Source organism: Camelus bactrianus, chromosome 15 (assembly GCF_048773025.1).
Source record: "Camelus bactrianus isolate YW-2024 breed Bactrian camel chromosome 15, ASM4877302v1, whole genome shotgun sequence".
Classification (NCBI taxonomy): domain Eukaryota; kingdom Metazoa; phylum Chordata; class Mammalia; order Artiodactyla; family Camelidae; genus Camelus; species Camelus bactrianus.
The window spans coordinates 34,490,297-34,509,560 of NC_133553.1; the positions used below are offsets into that span (position 1 = coordinate 34,490,297).

General features: G+C 35.6%; 1 protein-coding gene across 3 annotated transcripts in view; it reads left to right on the forward strand.

Moving 5' to 3' along the window:
* Window positions 1–19,264, forward strand: part of LCLAT1 (lysocardiolipin acyltransferase 1) — a 162,782-nt gene that overhangs the window by 15,870 nt on the left and 127,648 nt on the right. Inside the window, exon 1 of one of the 3 annotated variants that reach the window (XM_074378674.1) lies at window positions 8,787–8,937. The exons of the other annotated variants lie outside the window; for them this stretch is intronic. Coding sequence (XP_074234775.1) covers window positions 8,908–8,937 — 30 coding nt within the window. The 5' untranslated portion in view covers window positions 8,787–8,907. Of the gene's footprint in view, window positions 1–8,786; window positions 8,938–19,264 lie in introns of those variants that run through there. 3 annotated transcript variants of the gene reach the window in all.

Genomic DNA, 19,264 nt, shown 5'->3' on the forward strand with positions numbered 1-19,264 from the left:
GGTTCGGGTGATGAGGGTAGGATGGAATTGATGAATTGGTTGAGTTTAAAAAGGGGATCCTGAGGCTGAGGGAATTTAAGCCCCCCAGAAATGAGTGGTGGTCTGGGAAAGACCTTGGCTTTCTGTGAGTTATGTAGTTGGAGAAAGTTGGGGGATGGTTCAAGCAAAGGGCATCCTCAGCTAATATTAGCTTAGGATAATGAAAACGACCCTCAGTGCACTACCATGTGTATGTCAGGGAGGAAGAAGACTTTCCTCTACTCCTGTCAGTTCTTCTAACTGGTCTAAGAATTAAATTGTCAAGAGAAACCAAACCTAATTTTGTACGGGAATCCCACATACATGAGGTCAGAGAGTTCACATATAGGAGAGGTTCAAAGATGGAAAGGTAAGATGAGGTATGTATGCCATTCCTGAGCTAAGGATTGGGACAGGGGCCTGGGGCTTCCAGAGACAGGAGGGTCATCACAGAACATAAGAAGAAGAGCAGATGTTTGGTAATTAGATGTTTTGCCCTGCCATACACGTGGGGCCACTTAGATAAAATTAATCTCTGGTAATGACTCTTTTCCTGGGGAAGAACCCCCAATTTAAATTCTTCTAGGTGGTTAAGGGAGAGGCAGTAGTCTCTCTTCAGCCCACAGGGTCTGGATTGCCTTTAGCTCAAAACAATCTTTACGCAAAGGTGACACATTTTGGGGAGGCTTGTTCTGAACCCCTACATGAACAGCAAGGAGTTTATACATCAGTAGATAACTACAGTTATAACTGGTTTATACATTGATTTTGATGTAACAGAATTAAGTACTACTATAAACAAAAGCAAGAGTCTGCCTGATACAAACATTTTAAAGTTTTATACAAAATAAAATAGTCCTTGTAATTTGACTTCAGCCTCAGGGTCTAGGAAGTGGGAAGGATGTGTCATGCCTGCTTACTTTCTTAAGGGTTAAGGTTAGGGTTCCTCTAGCCATCTTTGGAACCTGAATATCCCAAATATTGTGGAGTGTGGGGAGGGGAGCGGCTCCCCACCCCATTCCTTCTGGAGGTTGAGATCTGGGCTCAGACTTTGCCTTAGCTGTCCATATTCTGGCTAAAGGTGTTTTAACTTTGCTTCCTCCTTCTTTCTGGAGCCTGAGGGCATGGGGCACGTATTGGAGTCTCACCGCACTCTTCTGACATTCCTACCCTCAGCATCGCGGGTACAGTCCTCCAGGCTTGCTGAGTTAATAAACCTGTTCATTAATCCAGTCAGCACCTGAATGTCTCAGTTCCCTGGGCCCCTTATGTAGTCCTTTTATACTGTGAACCATATGACTAGCCCAGGACACTGTCCCCAAACTCTGCTTTCCCTTTCTTCTCCCATTTGTCACTTCACTGGCTAAAAGACAGAGTTGAGACTCTATTCTGAGAAGATAGCAACAAAAGGATGAGATGATACATGCATTTTACGGAAAAATAAACTGTGATGCTTATGAACAATGGGCAGTGAGCAAGGCAGTTTCTAGTCATTGCATGTAGTTTCTAAAAGCTGGATGGTAAAAGCTGTGAGTAAGTCTGTGTAGTGGTTTCCCTGCTTCATGTATCTGAACAGGAAGCTTTTCTGAATTGATCATAGTTGTTCTCTTTATGTTGTATTTTTGAAGTATTCTGTGGTTGTTCCGTAAACTTCTTTGAAAAATAAACATTTCTGTCAGAGAGATGTATTTAAAGTTTCCTGTTGATAGAAAATAAAATGGTCCTTTTCTGTCAAAGAACAAAACTCAGCATTTCTGTTTAGCATTTAGTCATGTGATTCTTTTTGAATCTTTATGTTAAAAATGAAGTACCATTTTGTTTATAGAGTTCAAAATATTAAATTGAATATGTTCTAGAGTTTAGCCCTTACATTTTCTGCTGTGTGTGATAACTTGCTTTTATTTGAGTTAGGTAGATGGTTATGTGACACCATTAGCTAGTATCCTTTTTTGGGTAGTGATGGCTCTTTTGAGGGTGGGTGAGTGGGAGATTCTATCTCTGTGGATAACTCTTGACAACTGATTCTGACGATGTGCTCCCCCCATCACTAGGCTCATGTTCTCCATCTGTCTAGTGTCCATTTGAAATCTCTGGTTATTGGCCTCAGCCTCAGTTTGGCTAACACTAAATTCATTCTCAACGCCATCCTCTCTTCTCTACCTGGGTATGTCCTTGGAATTTCCTGAGTGATACGAGTATCTTTGGTTAAGCCCCTTTTTGGCCAGTGAGCATTTTTATACATATTTTTTTTCTCACTTTTATGAGTACTTTTGTAGTATAGAAGATTAGAAGTAGAATTATTGGGTGTAAATTTATTTGCCTTTTAACTCTTGCCAGCTATGCTAAATTGCCTTTTTAAAAGGCTCTATCAGTTTATCCTCTCAGTAATAGTATGTTTAGGAGGCCTTGTGTCCCCATACCCTCACTTTTGCTAGATTTTATCATTGTCAACTATGATAAAGTAGCAGTTGGAAACATGGCATGACATTGCTATAATTTGATTTTCTTTTCATATGTGACTGTTTTGAATCTTTGCTCATTTTTTCTATTGTTAGATTTTATTCTAATTCTTAATGCTTTCATATTTTATAGATAACTTTAATTCATCTGGAGTTTATTTTGATTTTATGGAATGAAAACTGCTTGATTCTGAAGGAGATTCAGGGGCTAGTGGGCCTTGTAATTGTGTATTGGAAAAATTTAGACAATAAAAATAAATTTTGCTGTCTTTGGAAAGTAGTTCATTTCAAATTCATTTAAAAATTTAATTTATTATTACCCAACTCTATAAAGTGTGTTGGGAAAATAAGAAAACCCTGCCAACAAAAAGACCTCTCCTTTCCAGTGTAGAAGGGAGAAAAAACTCGATGTATTTGGTATGCATGTCAGATACATGAATGTAGATAGTTCAAGAGAGTCTGTAAAATTTCACTCATATTTACAGTAAAATAGACGTTTAATATTTCTATTATATTTTTGAGAGACAAATAAATGCTCCCTGTGATAGCCTACTGTACACATGGTGACAGATTCCTGAGTTAATTCCAGAGGTATGTGTTTATAGGTCTGAAAGTCAGAAGGCCTGTGACCTTGCATGGTTAAAATCTGGAGACTAAGATTATCTAGTTCCTGACCAAAAGATTTGGCCCATGTTTTTAAGGAAACACACTTTGGTAGGCTAAAAATGCCTTTCCAAAAGAGATCCACGTCCTGATCCCTGGTAACCTCTTTTGGCCAAAAAAGGTCTTTACATTTGTGATTAAATTGAGGTGGGGTGGTTATCCTGGAGTATCTGGTTGCGTCCTAAATGCAATCACGTGTATTATGAGGGAGGCAGAAGGAGATTACACACACACTCACACACACATAGAAGGAGGCAAGGTGATCCACCATGGAGGCCAAGATTGGAGTGATATAGCCACAAGTCAAGGAATTCTGGCTGCCATCTGAAGCTGGAGGGGGCAAAGAATGGATTCTCCTTCACTCCCTGAAGGGATTGTGTCCTTGACACCTTGATTTCAGTATTGGCTTACTAATACTGATTTCAGACTTCCAGACTCTGGAACTGTGAAAGAATACATTTCTGGTGTTCTGAGGCACCAGGTAATCTGTTACAGCAGCCATAAGGAGGAAAAATATATTCCCTAAGGAAAGGAGAGAGTTAGCTCTCCCCTCTTTATTAAACTAAGAAAATTTCATTTTATTTACCCTTATATTAATTATTGGTATAACACTTGGCTGTTGACTTCTCTTCGCTAATGAGCATCATTTATTGGTTCTCACTGTTGAATAATAGAGATTAAAGTTAAATAGGCTACCAAAGTGACTTTAAAATAAAAATGAAAGTTTAACCTCTGGTATTTGTAAGGTTGATGGTGACATATTTTGATTGTTTTTAAAAAATCTGAAAAGTATTTTTCCAGAGTTTGCCCCCAGATTTATTATTTTTCTTGTTTTATTTTTTTAAAGAAAATGATTAATTTCTTTTCCCAATTCTACTTTTGTCTATATGAGAATTTTTTATTTTATTAGAATTTTCAGGGTTTTAACCAAACTCATTTTAAAGTTCTTTTTTTGTATATTCCCTAATCATATAGTTTTACTTTCATTCATATTTCTGTTCTCCTGTTTTCTTTAATATCTTTATTTTAAAATCTTAATTTGACTGCTTAGTTTATGTTCTCTTTATTATTATTTTATACAATGTATGAGTATAGCTCTCTATGAATCCCATAACTTTTGATTTGTAATATCTTTAGATTTTTTCCCCTTAATATTATTGTTTCTAAACTTTGGTAGAGGGCTTATTAAAAATATATATGCTCTAACTCCACTCTAGACCTATTTAAATGAGAATCTCTGGGTGTAGGGCTGAAGCTTCTGTGTTTTAAACAAGCTGCCCAGGTAATCTGGATGCACACCAGAGTTTGAGAACTATAAGTCTTGTTTATCCTTAATTTAAAAAAATTTAGTTCAATGTTATTTGGGAGTTTAAAATTTTCAAATTGTTAAGAGTCTTTGTTTTGAATTTATTATTAGTTCTTTGTTTTATTGTGTTATAATCAGAAAATATGCCCTGTAAATTAATTGAGATTGCTCTTATGTCTTAACAGATAATTGATTTTTGTAAGTAACCTCCACTGTGGATACTTGAAAAAAAGACAGGTTATGACATTTGGTTTCTATCTATTGATTTTTTTAGAAAAATTGAGGTGAAAGTCACAAACCATAAAATTAGCTATTTTAAAGTAAACAAATCAGTGGCATTTAGTACATTTACATCATCATGTCACCACCACCTCTGTCTAGTTCCAGAGTACTTCATCACCCAAAAGGAAACCCTGAACTTAGAAGCAGTTACTTCCTTTATTCCTCCAGTCCCTGGCAACCACCAACTTTCTATGTATGGGTTTACCTATTCTGGATATTTTATGTAAACAGAACCATATATCACCTTCTGTGTCTTGCTTCTTTTACTTAGAATACTGTTTCCAAGGTTCATCCATGTTGTAGCATGTATCAGTACTTCATCCCTTTTTAACGCCAACTAATATTTCATTGTACATGTATACCACAGTTTGTTTAGTCATTCAACAGATGACTATACATTCTCAGCAGTGTATGAGGGTTCCAGATTTTCTGTCTTCACCAATACTTGTTATTTTCCATTTTTAAGATTGTGGCCATCCTTGTTGGGTATGTAGTAGTATCTCATTGTGGTTTTGATTTGTGTTTCTCTAAAGACAGTGATATTGAGCATTTTTTCATGTGCTTATTGACCATTTGTGTATCTTCCTTGGAGAAATGTCTATTCAAGTCCTTTGTCCATTTAAAAAGTTGTTTGTCTTCTTTTTTTTGTTAAATTATAAGCATTCTTTAATATTTTGGATACTAGCACCTTGATTTGCAAAAGTTATCTCCCATTATGTGGGTTGTCTTTTCACTTTCTTGATAGTCCTTTGATGTATAGAAGTTTTAAATTTTGATCAAGTCTAGTTTATCTAGTTTTTCTTTTGTTGCTCATGGTTTTGGTGTCATCTAGGAATCCATGGCCAAATCTGAGGTCGTGAAGATTTACCCATATGTTTTCTTCTGGGAGTTTTATAGTTTTAACTCTTACATTTGGGTCATTGATCCATTTTGAGTTAATTTTTGTCTGTGGTATAATACAGAGGTCAACTTCATTCTTTTGCATGTGGATGTCCAGCTGTTCTAGTACCATTTGTTGCAGACTATTCTTTCCCTATTGAATGGTCTTGGCTCCCTTGTCAAAAATCAGTTGGCCATAAATGTATGGGTATATGTCTGTGTGTGGGTATATTTCTGAGCTCTCACTTTTATTCCTTTGAGCTACATGTCTTTTCTTATGCCAGTAACACACTGTTTTGATTATTGTAAGCTTTGTAGTAAGTTTTGAAGTTGAGAAGTGTGAATCCTCCAACTTTGTTCTTTTTTGTTACTGCTGGCTACTTGGGACCCCTTGGAATTCCATATGAATTTGAGGGTCACTGAGCTTTTCCATTTCTTCAAAAAAGGCTATTGGAATTTCAATAGAGATTGCATTAAATCTGTAAATTTACCTGGTGGGGGAAACTTTTGGTCTTTCGCTATGGGGTGTGATGTTAACTGTGGGTTTTTCTTCAGTCTTTGACTGTTGAGTGTGATGTTAGCTGTGGATTTTTCTTAAATGCCCTTATTTTTCTTTTAAATTTTAAAAATTTCTCTAATTGGGGTTCATTGCAAAACCTTAAATAAGCTAACTTAAAAATTTTGCCAGTTTATGGGAAGTAGTCTCAAAATTGAGAACAGAAGAAATTTTTAGATAGTAATAATTTTTGTGCTTGGTGATTACTATATGGTCAAGAATATGCAGAAAGCATTTATGGAATAGGGGTAAAAAGGTGAAAGGGCCTTCAGACCTCACTGAATACAGGATTTTATTCTCTGAACTGTTGCAGTTGACAATTACATCTACTTCTAAGGCTACACTGTTTAATATTGGCTTGTGGAAAAACAAAGTTTGCCCAGATTGAGCCTTTTAAAATTAAATATTTTTTTCATGTGTTAATTTCTTTCTTGATTTGTAAAAAGTGTTTATGAATATCAGTCAGTTTCTTTTTCTGAGGCCTACACAGGAGGAAAGAACCATGGACCAACAACTTCATCAGAAGTTGCTCAGGAAAATGGAAACCCATTTTCTTATAAAAATGGAAGTACCCCCAGAGTCAGAATGCACATTGTTCTTGCATTTGGTAAACTGTCTTATTACCTGTCTTCCTTACAGGTATTTTAACGGCATTCAGATAGGTTTTATACAAAATATTTTTGGTAGACCAGGTCTTAGAAATATTTTTTGCAGAGAGACAGGAGGTGATTACCTTTCATACTCATTTCCGTTATTTTCAGTTATCCTAAATAGTTTTGGGAAAAACCCCCAAACCCTACTAGAATAATTTTGCTTCTTTGAGTCTTGCCAGCATTCCTTCCTTGACCCCACCAACCCTGTCCCCTCAACTTGTAATGGAATCTTTTGTGCCATGTTTAGCTAATGCATTAAGTGAGACTTTTAAGTCACAGAGATGAGGAAGAGAAAAGATTAGCTGTGGATCAGGTGTTGCCTAAAACATTTTGCATTAAACAAATCACAGTTGTGCCTTTCTTTCCATCCTCTCTGGAGTTTAAAACATTGCGTAATGATTTGTTGTCTCTGAATATAGTTGATGTTTGTGTACAGTTTACCCGTGGCCTCACCAATTAACAGAGAGCAGGTGTTTCCTCTTGGAAAATAGTTTGCCTGGACTGGATATTTTTTATTGTTCATCCATTTTATATATATACATATACATACATACATACATACATACATACATACATACATACATACATACATATACACACAGATCCAGGTTTGAATTTTCTTGTAGAAGTTGATAATTTTCATTTTGGCATTGGGTCTTTGTATGGAAATCTGGTGGTGACTTTTTGGCTTGTGGCTGCAAGGGGCAATAATAAATGCACTCTGGTTTTGTGTGCTTTTCTCTTATTATTATTATGAAAACTGCCTAAAAATTTTGGGAGGCCTTATTATGGGGTTGGAAAGAGCCCAAGCTTTATAATAATCTGTATTACTTACCTTATACACAAGGATATGTAAATTATGATTTTATAACTGGCTTTCTTTTAATTCATTCTGAACATTTTAATGTATGTTTAAACAGAATAACTTTAAATTAACATACATGTTTTATACAGTTGGGTGTAGTATTTCTCTATTAGCCAGAATAAATGTTGAATGATTCTTTCCTTTTCATGATTTTTTTCTGATAGATGATTTCTTCTAATATTGTGATGCCCTCTAGTGAATTCAGACTTTCAGATAAAAAGTTATGAGAGGCAGTAATCAGTACAATGAAATCTTTGAAAGGAACATTCTTGTAATTAGGCCTGTTTTTACGTCTTGTTGAGAAGACAAGTTTCTTTTCCTGGAAGTGTTTGAGCGAAGATTTGATAATATCCCATGAGCCTTAGTATTGAATTAAGTGAAATTGTTCCAGATGACTTCTAAAATCTCCTTCAGCTTCAAGGTTCTAGATTCCATATGAGTTACTAGTCTTCAGTCAATAAATAATAAGCATCCATAGTGTTTAGCACTGTCTTGAAGGTTGTGAAGGTTTCAAAGGTAGTATTAAGCCATGGATGTGACTTCAAGTAACTTTTGTATGCATCAGTTTGGAGAAAACAATAGTAGTGTTAGCAGATGGGGAAGCCCCCCTAAAAGGGGGAGAACCCCAAAGAGTAGGTTCTTGTCTTCCAGCCGTGAAAGAATTCACAGTGGAGACAAAGGGGCAGTGTCAGAGCTGCTTTACAGCTCAAAAAAGGAAAAGAGGAAAAGATACTCAAGTAGAAAGACACTCCCACGGGGGAGCCATAAGCCCAGGTGGCTTGACGTAAGATTTCTTGCTTTTGGGGTCCCGACTGGGTCCTTTTATCTACCTTCTTGCCTCCTTCTCACTGGCTACTATTTTCCTGCTTGCTTTTCAGTTTGTTCTGCTCTGTGGAACAAACACTCTACAAAAACAAGATTAGGTAACTGGGGACCCTTAAACAATGTGGTCATGCTAGGTTGGGCAACTGAGTCAAGCAAGTGGGCCCCTTAAACAATATGGATATATAAATTAGGTCATGTCAGGGCTTCATGTTTCCGCAAGGTAGCTTTTTCCATTAGTCAAGCAGAAGCATTTTCTGGGGCTAGCCACAGGCTAATTTTAAACTTTAAAGAAGTCTCTAGTCAATAGGTCCAGGCTTAGTTCCCTTTCTCCCTGCCTCCCTCAGTAGCTAAACTTTATTGAACACTTACTCTGTTTCTGGAGCTGCTCAAAACAGTTTACTATGTCATTTAATCTTCACAATCATTGTCAGGTAGGTACCATCTTTAGTTCTATTTTACAAGTGTAGAAATTGAGACCCAGAGAGGTTAAACAACTTGTCTAAATTCATACAGTAAGTGGTGGAACCAGGACCAGCTTATATAAAATAGTAGTGGCTAGGTTAAGGTAATTTTTAATTGTTTACAGGTTGGCAGCTCTCTGACGGGATGATTAGTTGTCCCTGTCAAGCTAGCTCAGATTGCTTTTAGATACATTATTTTTACATTGCTACTCTTAAGTGTGTGGTTTCTTGTTAGCTTTATTCACAGAAGTGGTAGTTTACTAATTTGTACTTAAATATTTTAGTCTGTTAACAAGTTTTGGTCCATAAGATACTTATTTTAAAAAAGACTTATTTGACAGAATGATACAGCCTTACCTTCCTGGTTTTATTTCTCTGGAACGTCCACTGCTAAGTCCCGTGCTTAAGAACTCTTTGAGGGCGTTTATGACTTTTGGCTTTCTTTTGGCTTTCAGAGTCATTTACCATCTTTTTCATTGGATTTTGAGGCTCATGTATCTCTGCCCTTTTGATTTTCATCACCTAGACCAAGTAGACATTGATTTCTCCATTTATTGCTATTAATTTTATCAAATTGGTAGTGCTGGCTTTTTGATCCCCTGGATTCTACCTATTTGTGGTATACTCAAGTCAGTGTTGGTTGTACAGGGACAGTATAGGATTCATCTTCAGTGTAACTGTTGGAAAGATAAGGTGAGCCTTAGAATGAAGGAATATTGTATTGTGATATATAAGGTAGGTTTTTCTTATTTCTGGAAACTAGTCTGGTGACAATTTGTAAAACTGTTTCTTTGCTTCAAATCATTTGTACATAGTTTCTAAATTGTATTTAATAAGTTACAGATTAATAGTGACTTTAATAGCCTGACTACTCCTTAGGCTCCATCTCTCCTATATTTTTCAATTCTGTGTTTACCTAAAGATTTCTTAACAACATGCTCCTTTCTTTATTTTTCTCCAGTGAGAAATGAGAGGGAATGTGAGAAGGAACAAAATAACAGCTTTCCAAATGAAAGGGGAGATACTCAGAAGTGCCCAGCCTGGGATTTTAAAAAGTCTAGAAGGATTGAGCTAAGCTCTAGAGAAGACTATTTCCAAAAAAAGTAGGAGCTTAGAAAAAAATATACCATGTGACTCCATGTGCCTTTTGATACATCTTGAAAATAGAATAACTACTTTTTAGGATTTTTGACACTTTTGTGACCGCCCCCCCCCATTTGTTTTTTATATTTCTCCCTGTCTTTCTTCTTCCAAAGGTTTTTCTAGTAGTAAAAATCTCAAAGAGTTATTTAAGGGGTAGGAATTGTGGGGTAAGTTGTGGTCTTGAATTCTGTGGCCCGGGATCTGGGAGCATAAAGTACAGTGTTGGTGAGGGATTAAAAAATAGGTATAAGCTGGTCACGTTTGGAAGAAAAGACAGGGGGATAGAAGAGGGCATCCCACAGTTTATGAGTTAATACAAGAGATTGAAGTGTTAAGATATAGTGTTATAAATCATTATTCCAAGTTAGGTGTTTATTCACAGTGGTTAAAGACTATGTTGTTATTAATGCTATTTTTTAGTTATGTATGAGTGAAATTGGCTTTTTGTAGGATGACCTAAAAACTTGATCATGTATGTATCATATAATTTCTTTGAGAAAATGCATTCTGAATTCCAAACAGCTGACTTATTGCAAAGTTTTGGAATGCTACTTGCTCATAATTTGGGACTCTAGTCTCTGTCCATATTTTGATGGAATTCCCAACTTGGGACCCAGAATTTTATTTTACTATAAATTAGATAAATCTCTGTGGAGTAGTGATATGTATGAAAATAAAGCGGAGGTTATAGATCAGTGGTAGAGTGCAGGTTTAGCATGCGCAAGGTTCTGGGTTCAATCCTCAGTACCTCCATTAAAAATAAATAACCACCCCCCCCACCAAAAAAACCACCAAGGATAAAATACTGGGCTTAAAAGAAAAAAAAAAAGAAAAAGAAAAAAAGGGAAAAATGTTTAAAAAAAAAGACAAAGAAAATATTTTTTTCCCCAGACATCTTGATCTCATTCAATACCATACATTAGGAAAAAATTACATTTATTGTAAAAGTTTTTAAAGAAGTAACTTTGGTAATCAGAAACTACAATAATATTTGGCATAGTATTTGTAATTCAGAGTTGGTTTTGTATTTTATTTTCCAAGCATTGAAAAATCTTTAAGATTCAGATGGACTTTTTGACTGTTGATTATATCACCGTAAAAGGGAAATGAGGCCCTCTGGAATCTAGTTGGGTGGCACAATTGCTGTTTTCTTTGACTTAGTCATTTTTCCCTTCTGGGTCTTAGCTTCTTCATTTACAAAACAAGAATGTTCATAACAGTGTTATTCATAATAGCTATAACCTGGAAAATACTCAAATGTCTACCAGTAGAATAGAAACATTTTGGATATATTTATACAACAAAATGCTATACAGCAATGAAAAGAATGGACCATTGTTACACTTATTAATATGGATCAATCTCACAAACATAATTTTAAGCTTAAAAAACAGATAGTATGGAGGAATAGACACTTGTTGATTCCACTTGTTGATAAACTTTAAAAAAAACAAGTAAGGCTAACTCTCAAGAATATAGTCCTGGGAGTCAGATTAGTGGTCACCATTGGGGAGAATTAATAACTAGCAGGGAACATGCATAAAGGAGGCTTCTGGTCATAGGTAATATTCTGTCTTGATCTGGGTATACCCACTTTGTAAAAATTCATCAAGATGTGCACTTAGGATTTGTATATTTTATTGTATGCTTCAGTTTTAAAAAGGCTGAGAGTGTGTACCAAAACAAAACAAACAAAAAAAAGTAAAAGAAACAAGGACTGACTGGATTGGGAGCCAGGAGAACTGGGTTCAAACTTCAGCTGTACCTTTAAAAAACTGTTATTTTAGGGAATTCATTGACCTCTCTGAGCCTTAATGATTTATATAAAATGGAAATAATACCTGTTTTCTATAATTTAGTTGAGGTAAAAGTTTGAAAGCACACTTTCAAGACTAGAAAATGTTCTATGAATGTTAAGGGAGACTTTTTTTTTTTTATACTTTTATATTTGTTTTATTTTTACTCTCTTAAAATAGACAGGACCCCATATAAATTCAAAAATAGTAAAAGGACCAGAATTGAAAGACATTTTGATCAACTGAACCATGTTTGTTTATACCTGCTTTTGAATTCCTGAAAACAATATAAAATGGTAGTAGCAATTTATCAGACTTTCCTCCTTTTTTATACCAGGCCTTTTCACAAATAATAATAGACCTCTTTCCAAGTATACTGGGTTTTATGCTGAGGCTATAATAGTGAACAATATCAGCATGGTCCTCAAAGCTAAAGAACTGTAGAACTAAAATTCTGGAGGGAGTGACAGGCTGAAAACAGGAAAACAGAGAAATGAAGAAAATAACTGTAAGTTGTAATGAGAGCTATAAAAGCACCAATTAGGGCTGAGGAACAGACTGACTACGAAGGGTAGATTTAAGCAGTGATCAGCCTTAGTGAAAGCTTCTCCTAGGAAATGACATCAACCTGACACTTGAAAGGAAAACAGAAAGGTAGTTAAGCAAAAAGTCTAAGAAGACCATCAAGGCAGCACAGGCAATTTGTACAAAGCCCTGAGGCAGAAAGTGGCCTGTTGGAAAACCTGACAGGAGTGTAGGTGAAGAGGGTTGGGAGAGGATACATTTGGAAAGACATGTGAGAGCCAACTCATGTAAGACTTGTAGATTTTGGTGGGAATTTGATTTTTAATCTAGGCTTAATGGAAAACCATTAAAGGCTCTTAAACAGGGAAATGATATAATCAGATTCACATTTTAAGATTTTTTTTTTTTTGCCATAGTATAAAGGACTGGTTATGAGTAGGTGGGTGGCAGTATGGTTCTGCCAAGAATGAAAGAGGTGATGTCAGAGTAGTCCAAGCAAAAGATTATTATAGCTTGTATTAAGCTGCTGGCAATGCAAATTGATGGAAAGTGGTGGATTTAGGATATATTTTGGAGATACAGTTGACAGGTCTCTTGTTAAGTGGATTTTGAGAGTGAGGGAAAGGAAAGAATGAAAGATAACCCCTAGGTTTCTTGGAAGAGAATCTGGATGGTTGCTGATACCATTTACAGAGGTGGGAAAAACAAGGGCTGTGTGGGGAGTAGAGGAAGGGGAGGAATAATCATGGCAGTTATTCTGGATGTGTTGTTTAATAAAACTGTTAGATACCCAGGTAATCAGCTGAATCTGTGAGTTGAGCTCAGAGGAGAGGATTGTATTGGAGATATATTTTGGAAAGATCAGCATGAGGATAATGAAGAGGAAGAAGGGAGGAGGAAAAGGATAGAGAGAAGACAACCAACTTCTGAATGATGGGAAGCCCTGACATTTAGAGGTCCAGTAGAGGAGGAGGAGCCAACCAAGAATACCCTGAGAGAAGGAGCAGTGATATCAGAAGAAAACCTGGACAGTGGTATCACAAAAGCCAAGACAGGCGAGTGTTTTAAAGAGAAGGTGGCCATTCATGTAGAGTGCTACCAAGAGGGAGAGTAAAATGAGGCAGTGTGAAAGTGGGTTTTTTGTTGACATGGTTTCAGTGGAGTGGTAGAGGCAACAAGCTGGACTGTAGTTGATTGAAGAGGTAGTGGGAAGTGAGAGACACTGTGTTCTTATGCATTTCTCTGTTGGGCAGATGTTCACTTAATGTACATGAGGAATCTTCAAAACCTATTCAATAAGCTTGGGGGTTTGCATTATTCATAAACGGCTGTAGGAAGTAGCATTGGCCTTTGTCTCCCAATAATTTTTCTTTGGTTAGCATATGATTGTTAATTTAAAAGGTTCTGAATTTCATAGGCAGCTTCCATTTTTGAGTAAAACCAAATGTTCAATCTGTGTTAACTTCTAGAGTTAGTATTATATTAAATTAAAACTTAGAGTATTTACCTTTTCAGGAAAGTAATTACATGTCTTGAAAATTATGCCAGGACCATTTCATCCTGAAACACTTGGAAATTCATTCTGGTTTTTTGTAATTGCAGTGTTTCAGTAAGGGCAACATCTAAACAGGGATTGCATTTGGCAGTTATGTACATATACTTGTTCTAAACTAAGCACTGTTTCTGTGGTTTAGATTTTTCCTTTATAAATAGAATTTTAATCAATGTGGTTAATTTTTTTTCCCAACATGTTATAATTAGCACTGGCTAAAATTTAATCCTAAAATGTGTGTAATAAATTTAATAATATTTTATAAACACTCCTCCTATTAAATGAAGGTAAATAGGAATTATTTGAATATTTAGAAAGTTGTCTAGTTTACATTTTTCTGTAACAGTGTGGAAAGCAAATGTGGCTATTTAAAAAGAAGTTGATACATTACCTCCTTGGTCCTGTCATTAGAAATGATGTTACCCCACTCAACAACCTGGGCAGGCTCTGATCACCACAACACCAAATGCACCCCCAATCAAGGAGATAACAGCCAGCACACATGGGGGAAAAACATGGCAACCATCCATACTAAAAACAACCCTCACAACAAAATAATTAGATGCGAACAGTCTACACAGGGGCACTCCCACTTAAAAAAAAAAAAGCCCCTCAAGACCACAGTAGATAACTGTTACTCCCAAATTCGTAGAGTCAGCAAAATAAAAGTAAAATGAAGAAGCAGAGGAACCACTCCCAAAGAAAAGAACGAGAGAAGTCCCCTAAAAGAACAAACAATGAAACAGACCTTGACAATCTATTAGACCCTCACTTCAAAAAGGAGATGATAAAAGCAGTGAAGGAAATAAGAGAGACTATCAGTAGAAACGCATAATACTGTAAAATGGAAATAGAAACTATAAAGAGGAGCCAGTTAAAATCAGAAAACTCAATTGCTGAGATAAAAGCCAAGATAAAGGCAGTCAAAAGCAAACTAAATAATGTAGAAGAATGAATAAGTGATTTAGAAGACATGATAATAGAAATCACCCAATCAGAACAGCAGACAGAAAAGCAAAGGAAAACCAATGAAAGCAATATAACAGACTTATGGGATAATATGAAGTGTGCAATCTATGTATAATATGGGTTGCAGAAAGAGAAGAAAGAGGAAAGGGGATTGAAAAGGTATTTGAAGAAATCATGACTGAAAATTTCCCAAACCTAAAGGAAGAATCAGATATCCAAGTACAAGCACAGAGGATCCCAAACAAGATGAACCCCAACAGACCTACGCCAGGACATACTATAATTAAGATGACCAAAGTTAAAAGATTTTAAAGGCAGCAAGAGAAAAACAAAGCATTAGTTACAAAGGAACCCCCATAGGCTTTCAGCTGATTTCTCTACACGAACACTGCTAGTGAGAAGGGAGTGGCAAGATACAAAGTCCTGAATGGCAAAAAGCTGCAACCTTCGTTAGCAGAGGAGAGAGAATTTCACAGACAAGCAAAAACTAAAAGAATTCAGCAATACTAAACTTATCCTAAAAGAAATATTGGAAGTTCTACTTTAAATAGAAAGGAAGCTATAGAAAAGAGAAAAAACCATACTTGGAAATGCGTTAACTACAATGAGCTGCAAGAGAATAAACATGAAGATGTAAAAAAGGACATCAAAATCATAAAAGGTGGGAGAGGGGAGCAAGAAAATGTAGATTTTCTTTTCATTCTTCTTAGGATGTATTTGAGCCTATATAAATACCAGTCTAAAACAAACAGATCTAGTAATGGATTAACATACTTAAAAAACAAGGTAACCACAAATCAAAAGCATACAATGGAGTCACAAAAACTAAAAGGAAATCAACCTAATACAAAAGAAAATTATCAAACCACAAAAAGAAAAAGAAAATGAAAAGAACAAGGAAGAAATACCAAATCAACTGGAAAACAAAGTTTAAAATGGCAGTAAACACACATCAGTAATTACCATGAATGTCAATGGACTAAATACGCCAATCAAAAGACAGAGTGGCAGATTGGATTATAAAACAAGAGCCTACAATATGCTGCCTACAAGAGACCCACTTTAGGGAGGACACACATAAATTAAAAGTGAGAGGATGGAAAAAGATATTTCACTCAAATGGAAATGACAAGAAAATGGAGGTAGCAATACTCATATCAGACAAAATAGACTTTAAAACAAAGGTCATAAAGAAAGATAAAAATGGCCACCATATAATGATAAAAGGAGCAATACAAAAGAGGATATTACACTTGTTAACATATATGCACCCAGTATAGGAGCACCTAAATATATAAAACAAATACTAACAGACATAAAAGGAGAAACTGATGGGAACACAGTAATAGTCGGAGCCTTTAACACCCCATTAAAATCATTGGATAGATCTTCCAGACAAAAAATCAATAAGGCAACAGAGATACCATATGACACCATAGAACAGTTGGACTTAGTTGAAAATTTTAGGACATTACATCCCCCAAAATAGAATATACATTCTTTCCAGCTGCTCATGGAGCATTCTCTAGGATAGATCACATACTCGGACACAAAAGAAGCCTCAACAAACTTAAAAGGAGAGAAATTATTTCAACTGTCTTTTCTGACTACAATGGCATGAAATTAGAAATCAACCACAGGTGGAGAAAAAAAAAAAGACAAAACAACTGCATGGAAACATGCTATTAAAAATCCAGTGGGTCAACAATGAAATCAAAGAAGAAATTAAAAAATACCTTGAGACAAATGACAAAACACAACCATACAAAATCTATGGGATCCAACAATAGCAGCCCTAAGAGAGAAATTCATAGCAATACAGGCCTTAATCAGAAACAGAACAAAACAAAACAAGTACGATCTCAAGTAAATAAACTAACCTATCACCTAAAAGAATTAGAAAAAGAAGGACAAACAAAACCTAAAGTCAGCAGAAGGAAAGAAATAATGAAGATCAGGGAGGAAATAAATAAAACAGAGATTTTAAAAAATTGAAAAAAAATTCAAACCAAGAGCTGTTTTTTTGAAAGAGTAAACAAAATTAACAAACCTCTGAACAGACTGACCAAGAAGAAAAGAGAGAGGAAACAAACAAAATAAGAAATGAAAATGAAGAGACTACAACCAACACCATAGAAGTACAAAAAATCATAAGAGAATACTATGAACAATGGCAATAATTTGGACAACTTAGAAGAGATGTACAAGTTTCTAGAAACATATAGTCCACCAAAACTGAGACAAGAAGAAACAGATAATCTGAATAGATAATTTGATCATGAGAACTGAAATAAAATCAGCAGTAAAGAAAAATCTCCCTGCAAACAAAAGTCCAGGACCAGGTGGCTTCACTGGGGAATTCTGTCAAACATATAAAGAACTCATACCAATCCTTCTCAAACTCTTCCAAAAGATTGAAGAGGAGGGAATACTCCAAACTTCATATGAAGCCACCATTGCCCTGATACCAAAACTAGACAGACACTACCAAAAAAGAAAATTACAGGCCAATATCGTTGATGAATATAGATACAGAAATCCTCAACAAAATATTAGCAAACAATCCAACAACACATAAAAAAGATCATACACTATGATCAAGTTGGATTCATCCCAGGGACACAAGGATGGTTCAACATACTACGCAAATCAATCAATGTGATACACCACATCAACAAAAGAAAGGACAAGAATCACATGATCATCTCAATAGATACAGAAAAGGCATTTGATAAAATTCAGCACCCACTTACAATAAAAACTCTTACCAAAGTGGGTATAAGGCACCATATCTCAATATAATGAAAGTTATTTATAACAAACCCATGGTCAGCATAATACTCAATGATGAAAAGCTGAAAGCCTTCCCACTCAAATCTGGAACAAGACAAGTATGCCCACTCTCACCATTTCTATTCAACATAGGCTTGGAAGTCCTAGCCATAGCAGTTACAGAAGAAAAAGAAATAAAAGGGATCCAAATTGGAAGAGAAGAGGTAAAATTGTCACTATATGCAGATGACATGGTACTATATATAGAAGACCCTAAAGGCTCCACACAGCAACTACTAAAGCTAATAAAAGAATCTGGCAAGGTAGCAGGATACAAGATTAACATACAGAAATCAGTTGCATTTCTTTACATTAACAATGAAATATCAAGAAAGGAAAGAAATAATCCCTTTTAAAATAACATCCAAAAAAATAAAATACTTAGAAATAAATCTGACCAAGGAGGTGAAAGACTTATACATGGAGAACTACAAAACACTAAGGAAATTAAAGATGACTTAAAGAAATGAAAAGATACCCCATGCTCTTGGATTGGAAGAATTAATATTGTTAAAATGACCATACTATCCAAAGCAATCTACAGATTAAATGAAATCTGTATCAGATTACCCAGGACGTTATTTATAGAACTAGAGCAAATAATCCTCAAATTTATATGGAATCACAAAAGACCCAGGATTGGCAAAGCAATTTTGAAGAAAAGGAACAGAGCTAGAAGAATAACCTTCCTAGACTTAAGACAACACTCCAGAGCTACAGTAATCAAAACAGCTTGCTATTGGCCCAAAAACAGTCACATGGATCAATGGAACAGAATAGAGAGCCCAGAAATAAACCCACAGATCTATGGTCAGTTAATCTTTGACACAGGAGGCAAGAATATACAATGGAGTAAAGACAGTCTCTTTAGCAAGTAGTTTTGGAAAAACTGGACAGCTGCATGTAAATATCAACTGAGTTAGAATACTCCCTCACACCATACACAAAAATTAACTCAGAATGGCTTAAAGACTTTAACATACGACAAGACACTTTAAACTTCCTGGAGGAAAACATAGGGAAAACATCATCTGACATAAATCTTAGCAATGTTCTCCTAGGGCAGTCTATCTAGGAAATAAAAGCAAAAATAAATGGGACCTAATTAAACTCATAAGCTTTTGTACAGCAAAGGAAACAATAATCAAAATGAAAAGACAACCTATGGAATGGGAGAAAATAGTTGCAAAAGATAAGAGTTACAAGGGCTTAATTTCCAGAAAATATAAACAGCTCATACAACTTAATAAAAAAACAAACAACCCAATCCAAAACTGGACAGAAGACCTACACAGGCAATTCTCCAGTGAAGGCATACAAATGGCCAATAGGTACATGAAAAAATGCTCAATATCGCTAATTATCAGAGAAGTGGAAATCGAAACTACAATGAGGTATCACTTCACACCAGTCAGAATGGCCATCATTCAAAAGTCCACAAATGATAAAGATGCTGGAGAGGGTGTGGAGAAAAGGGAAC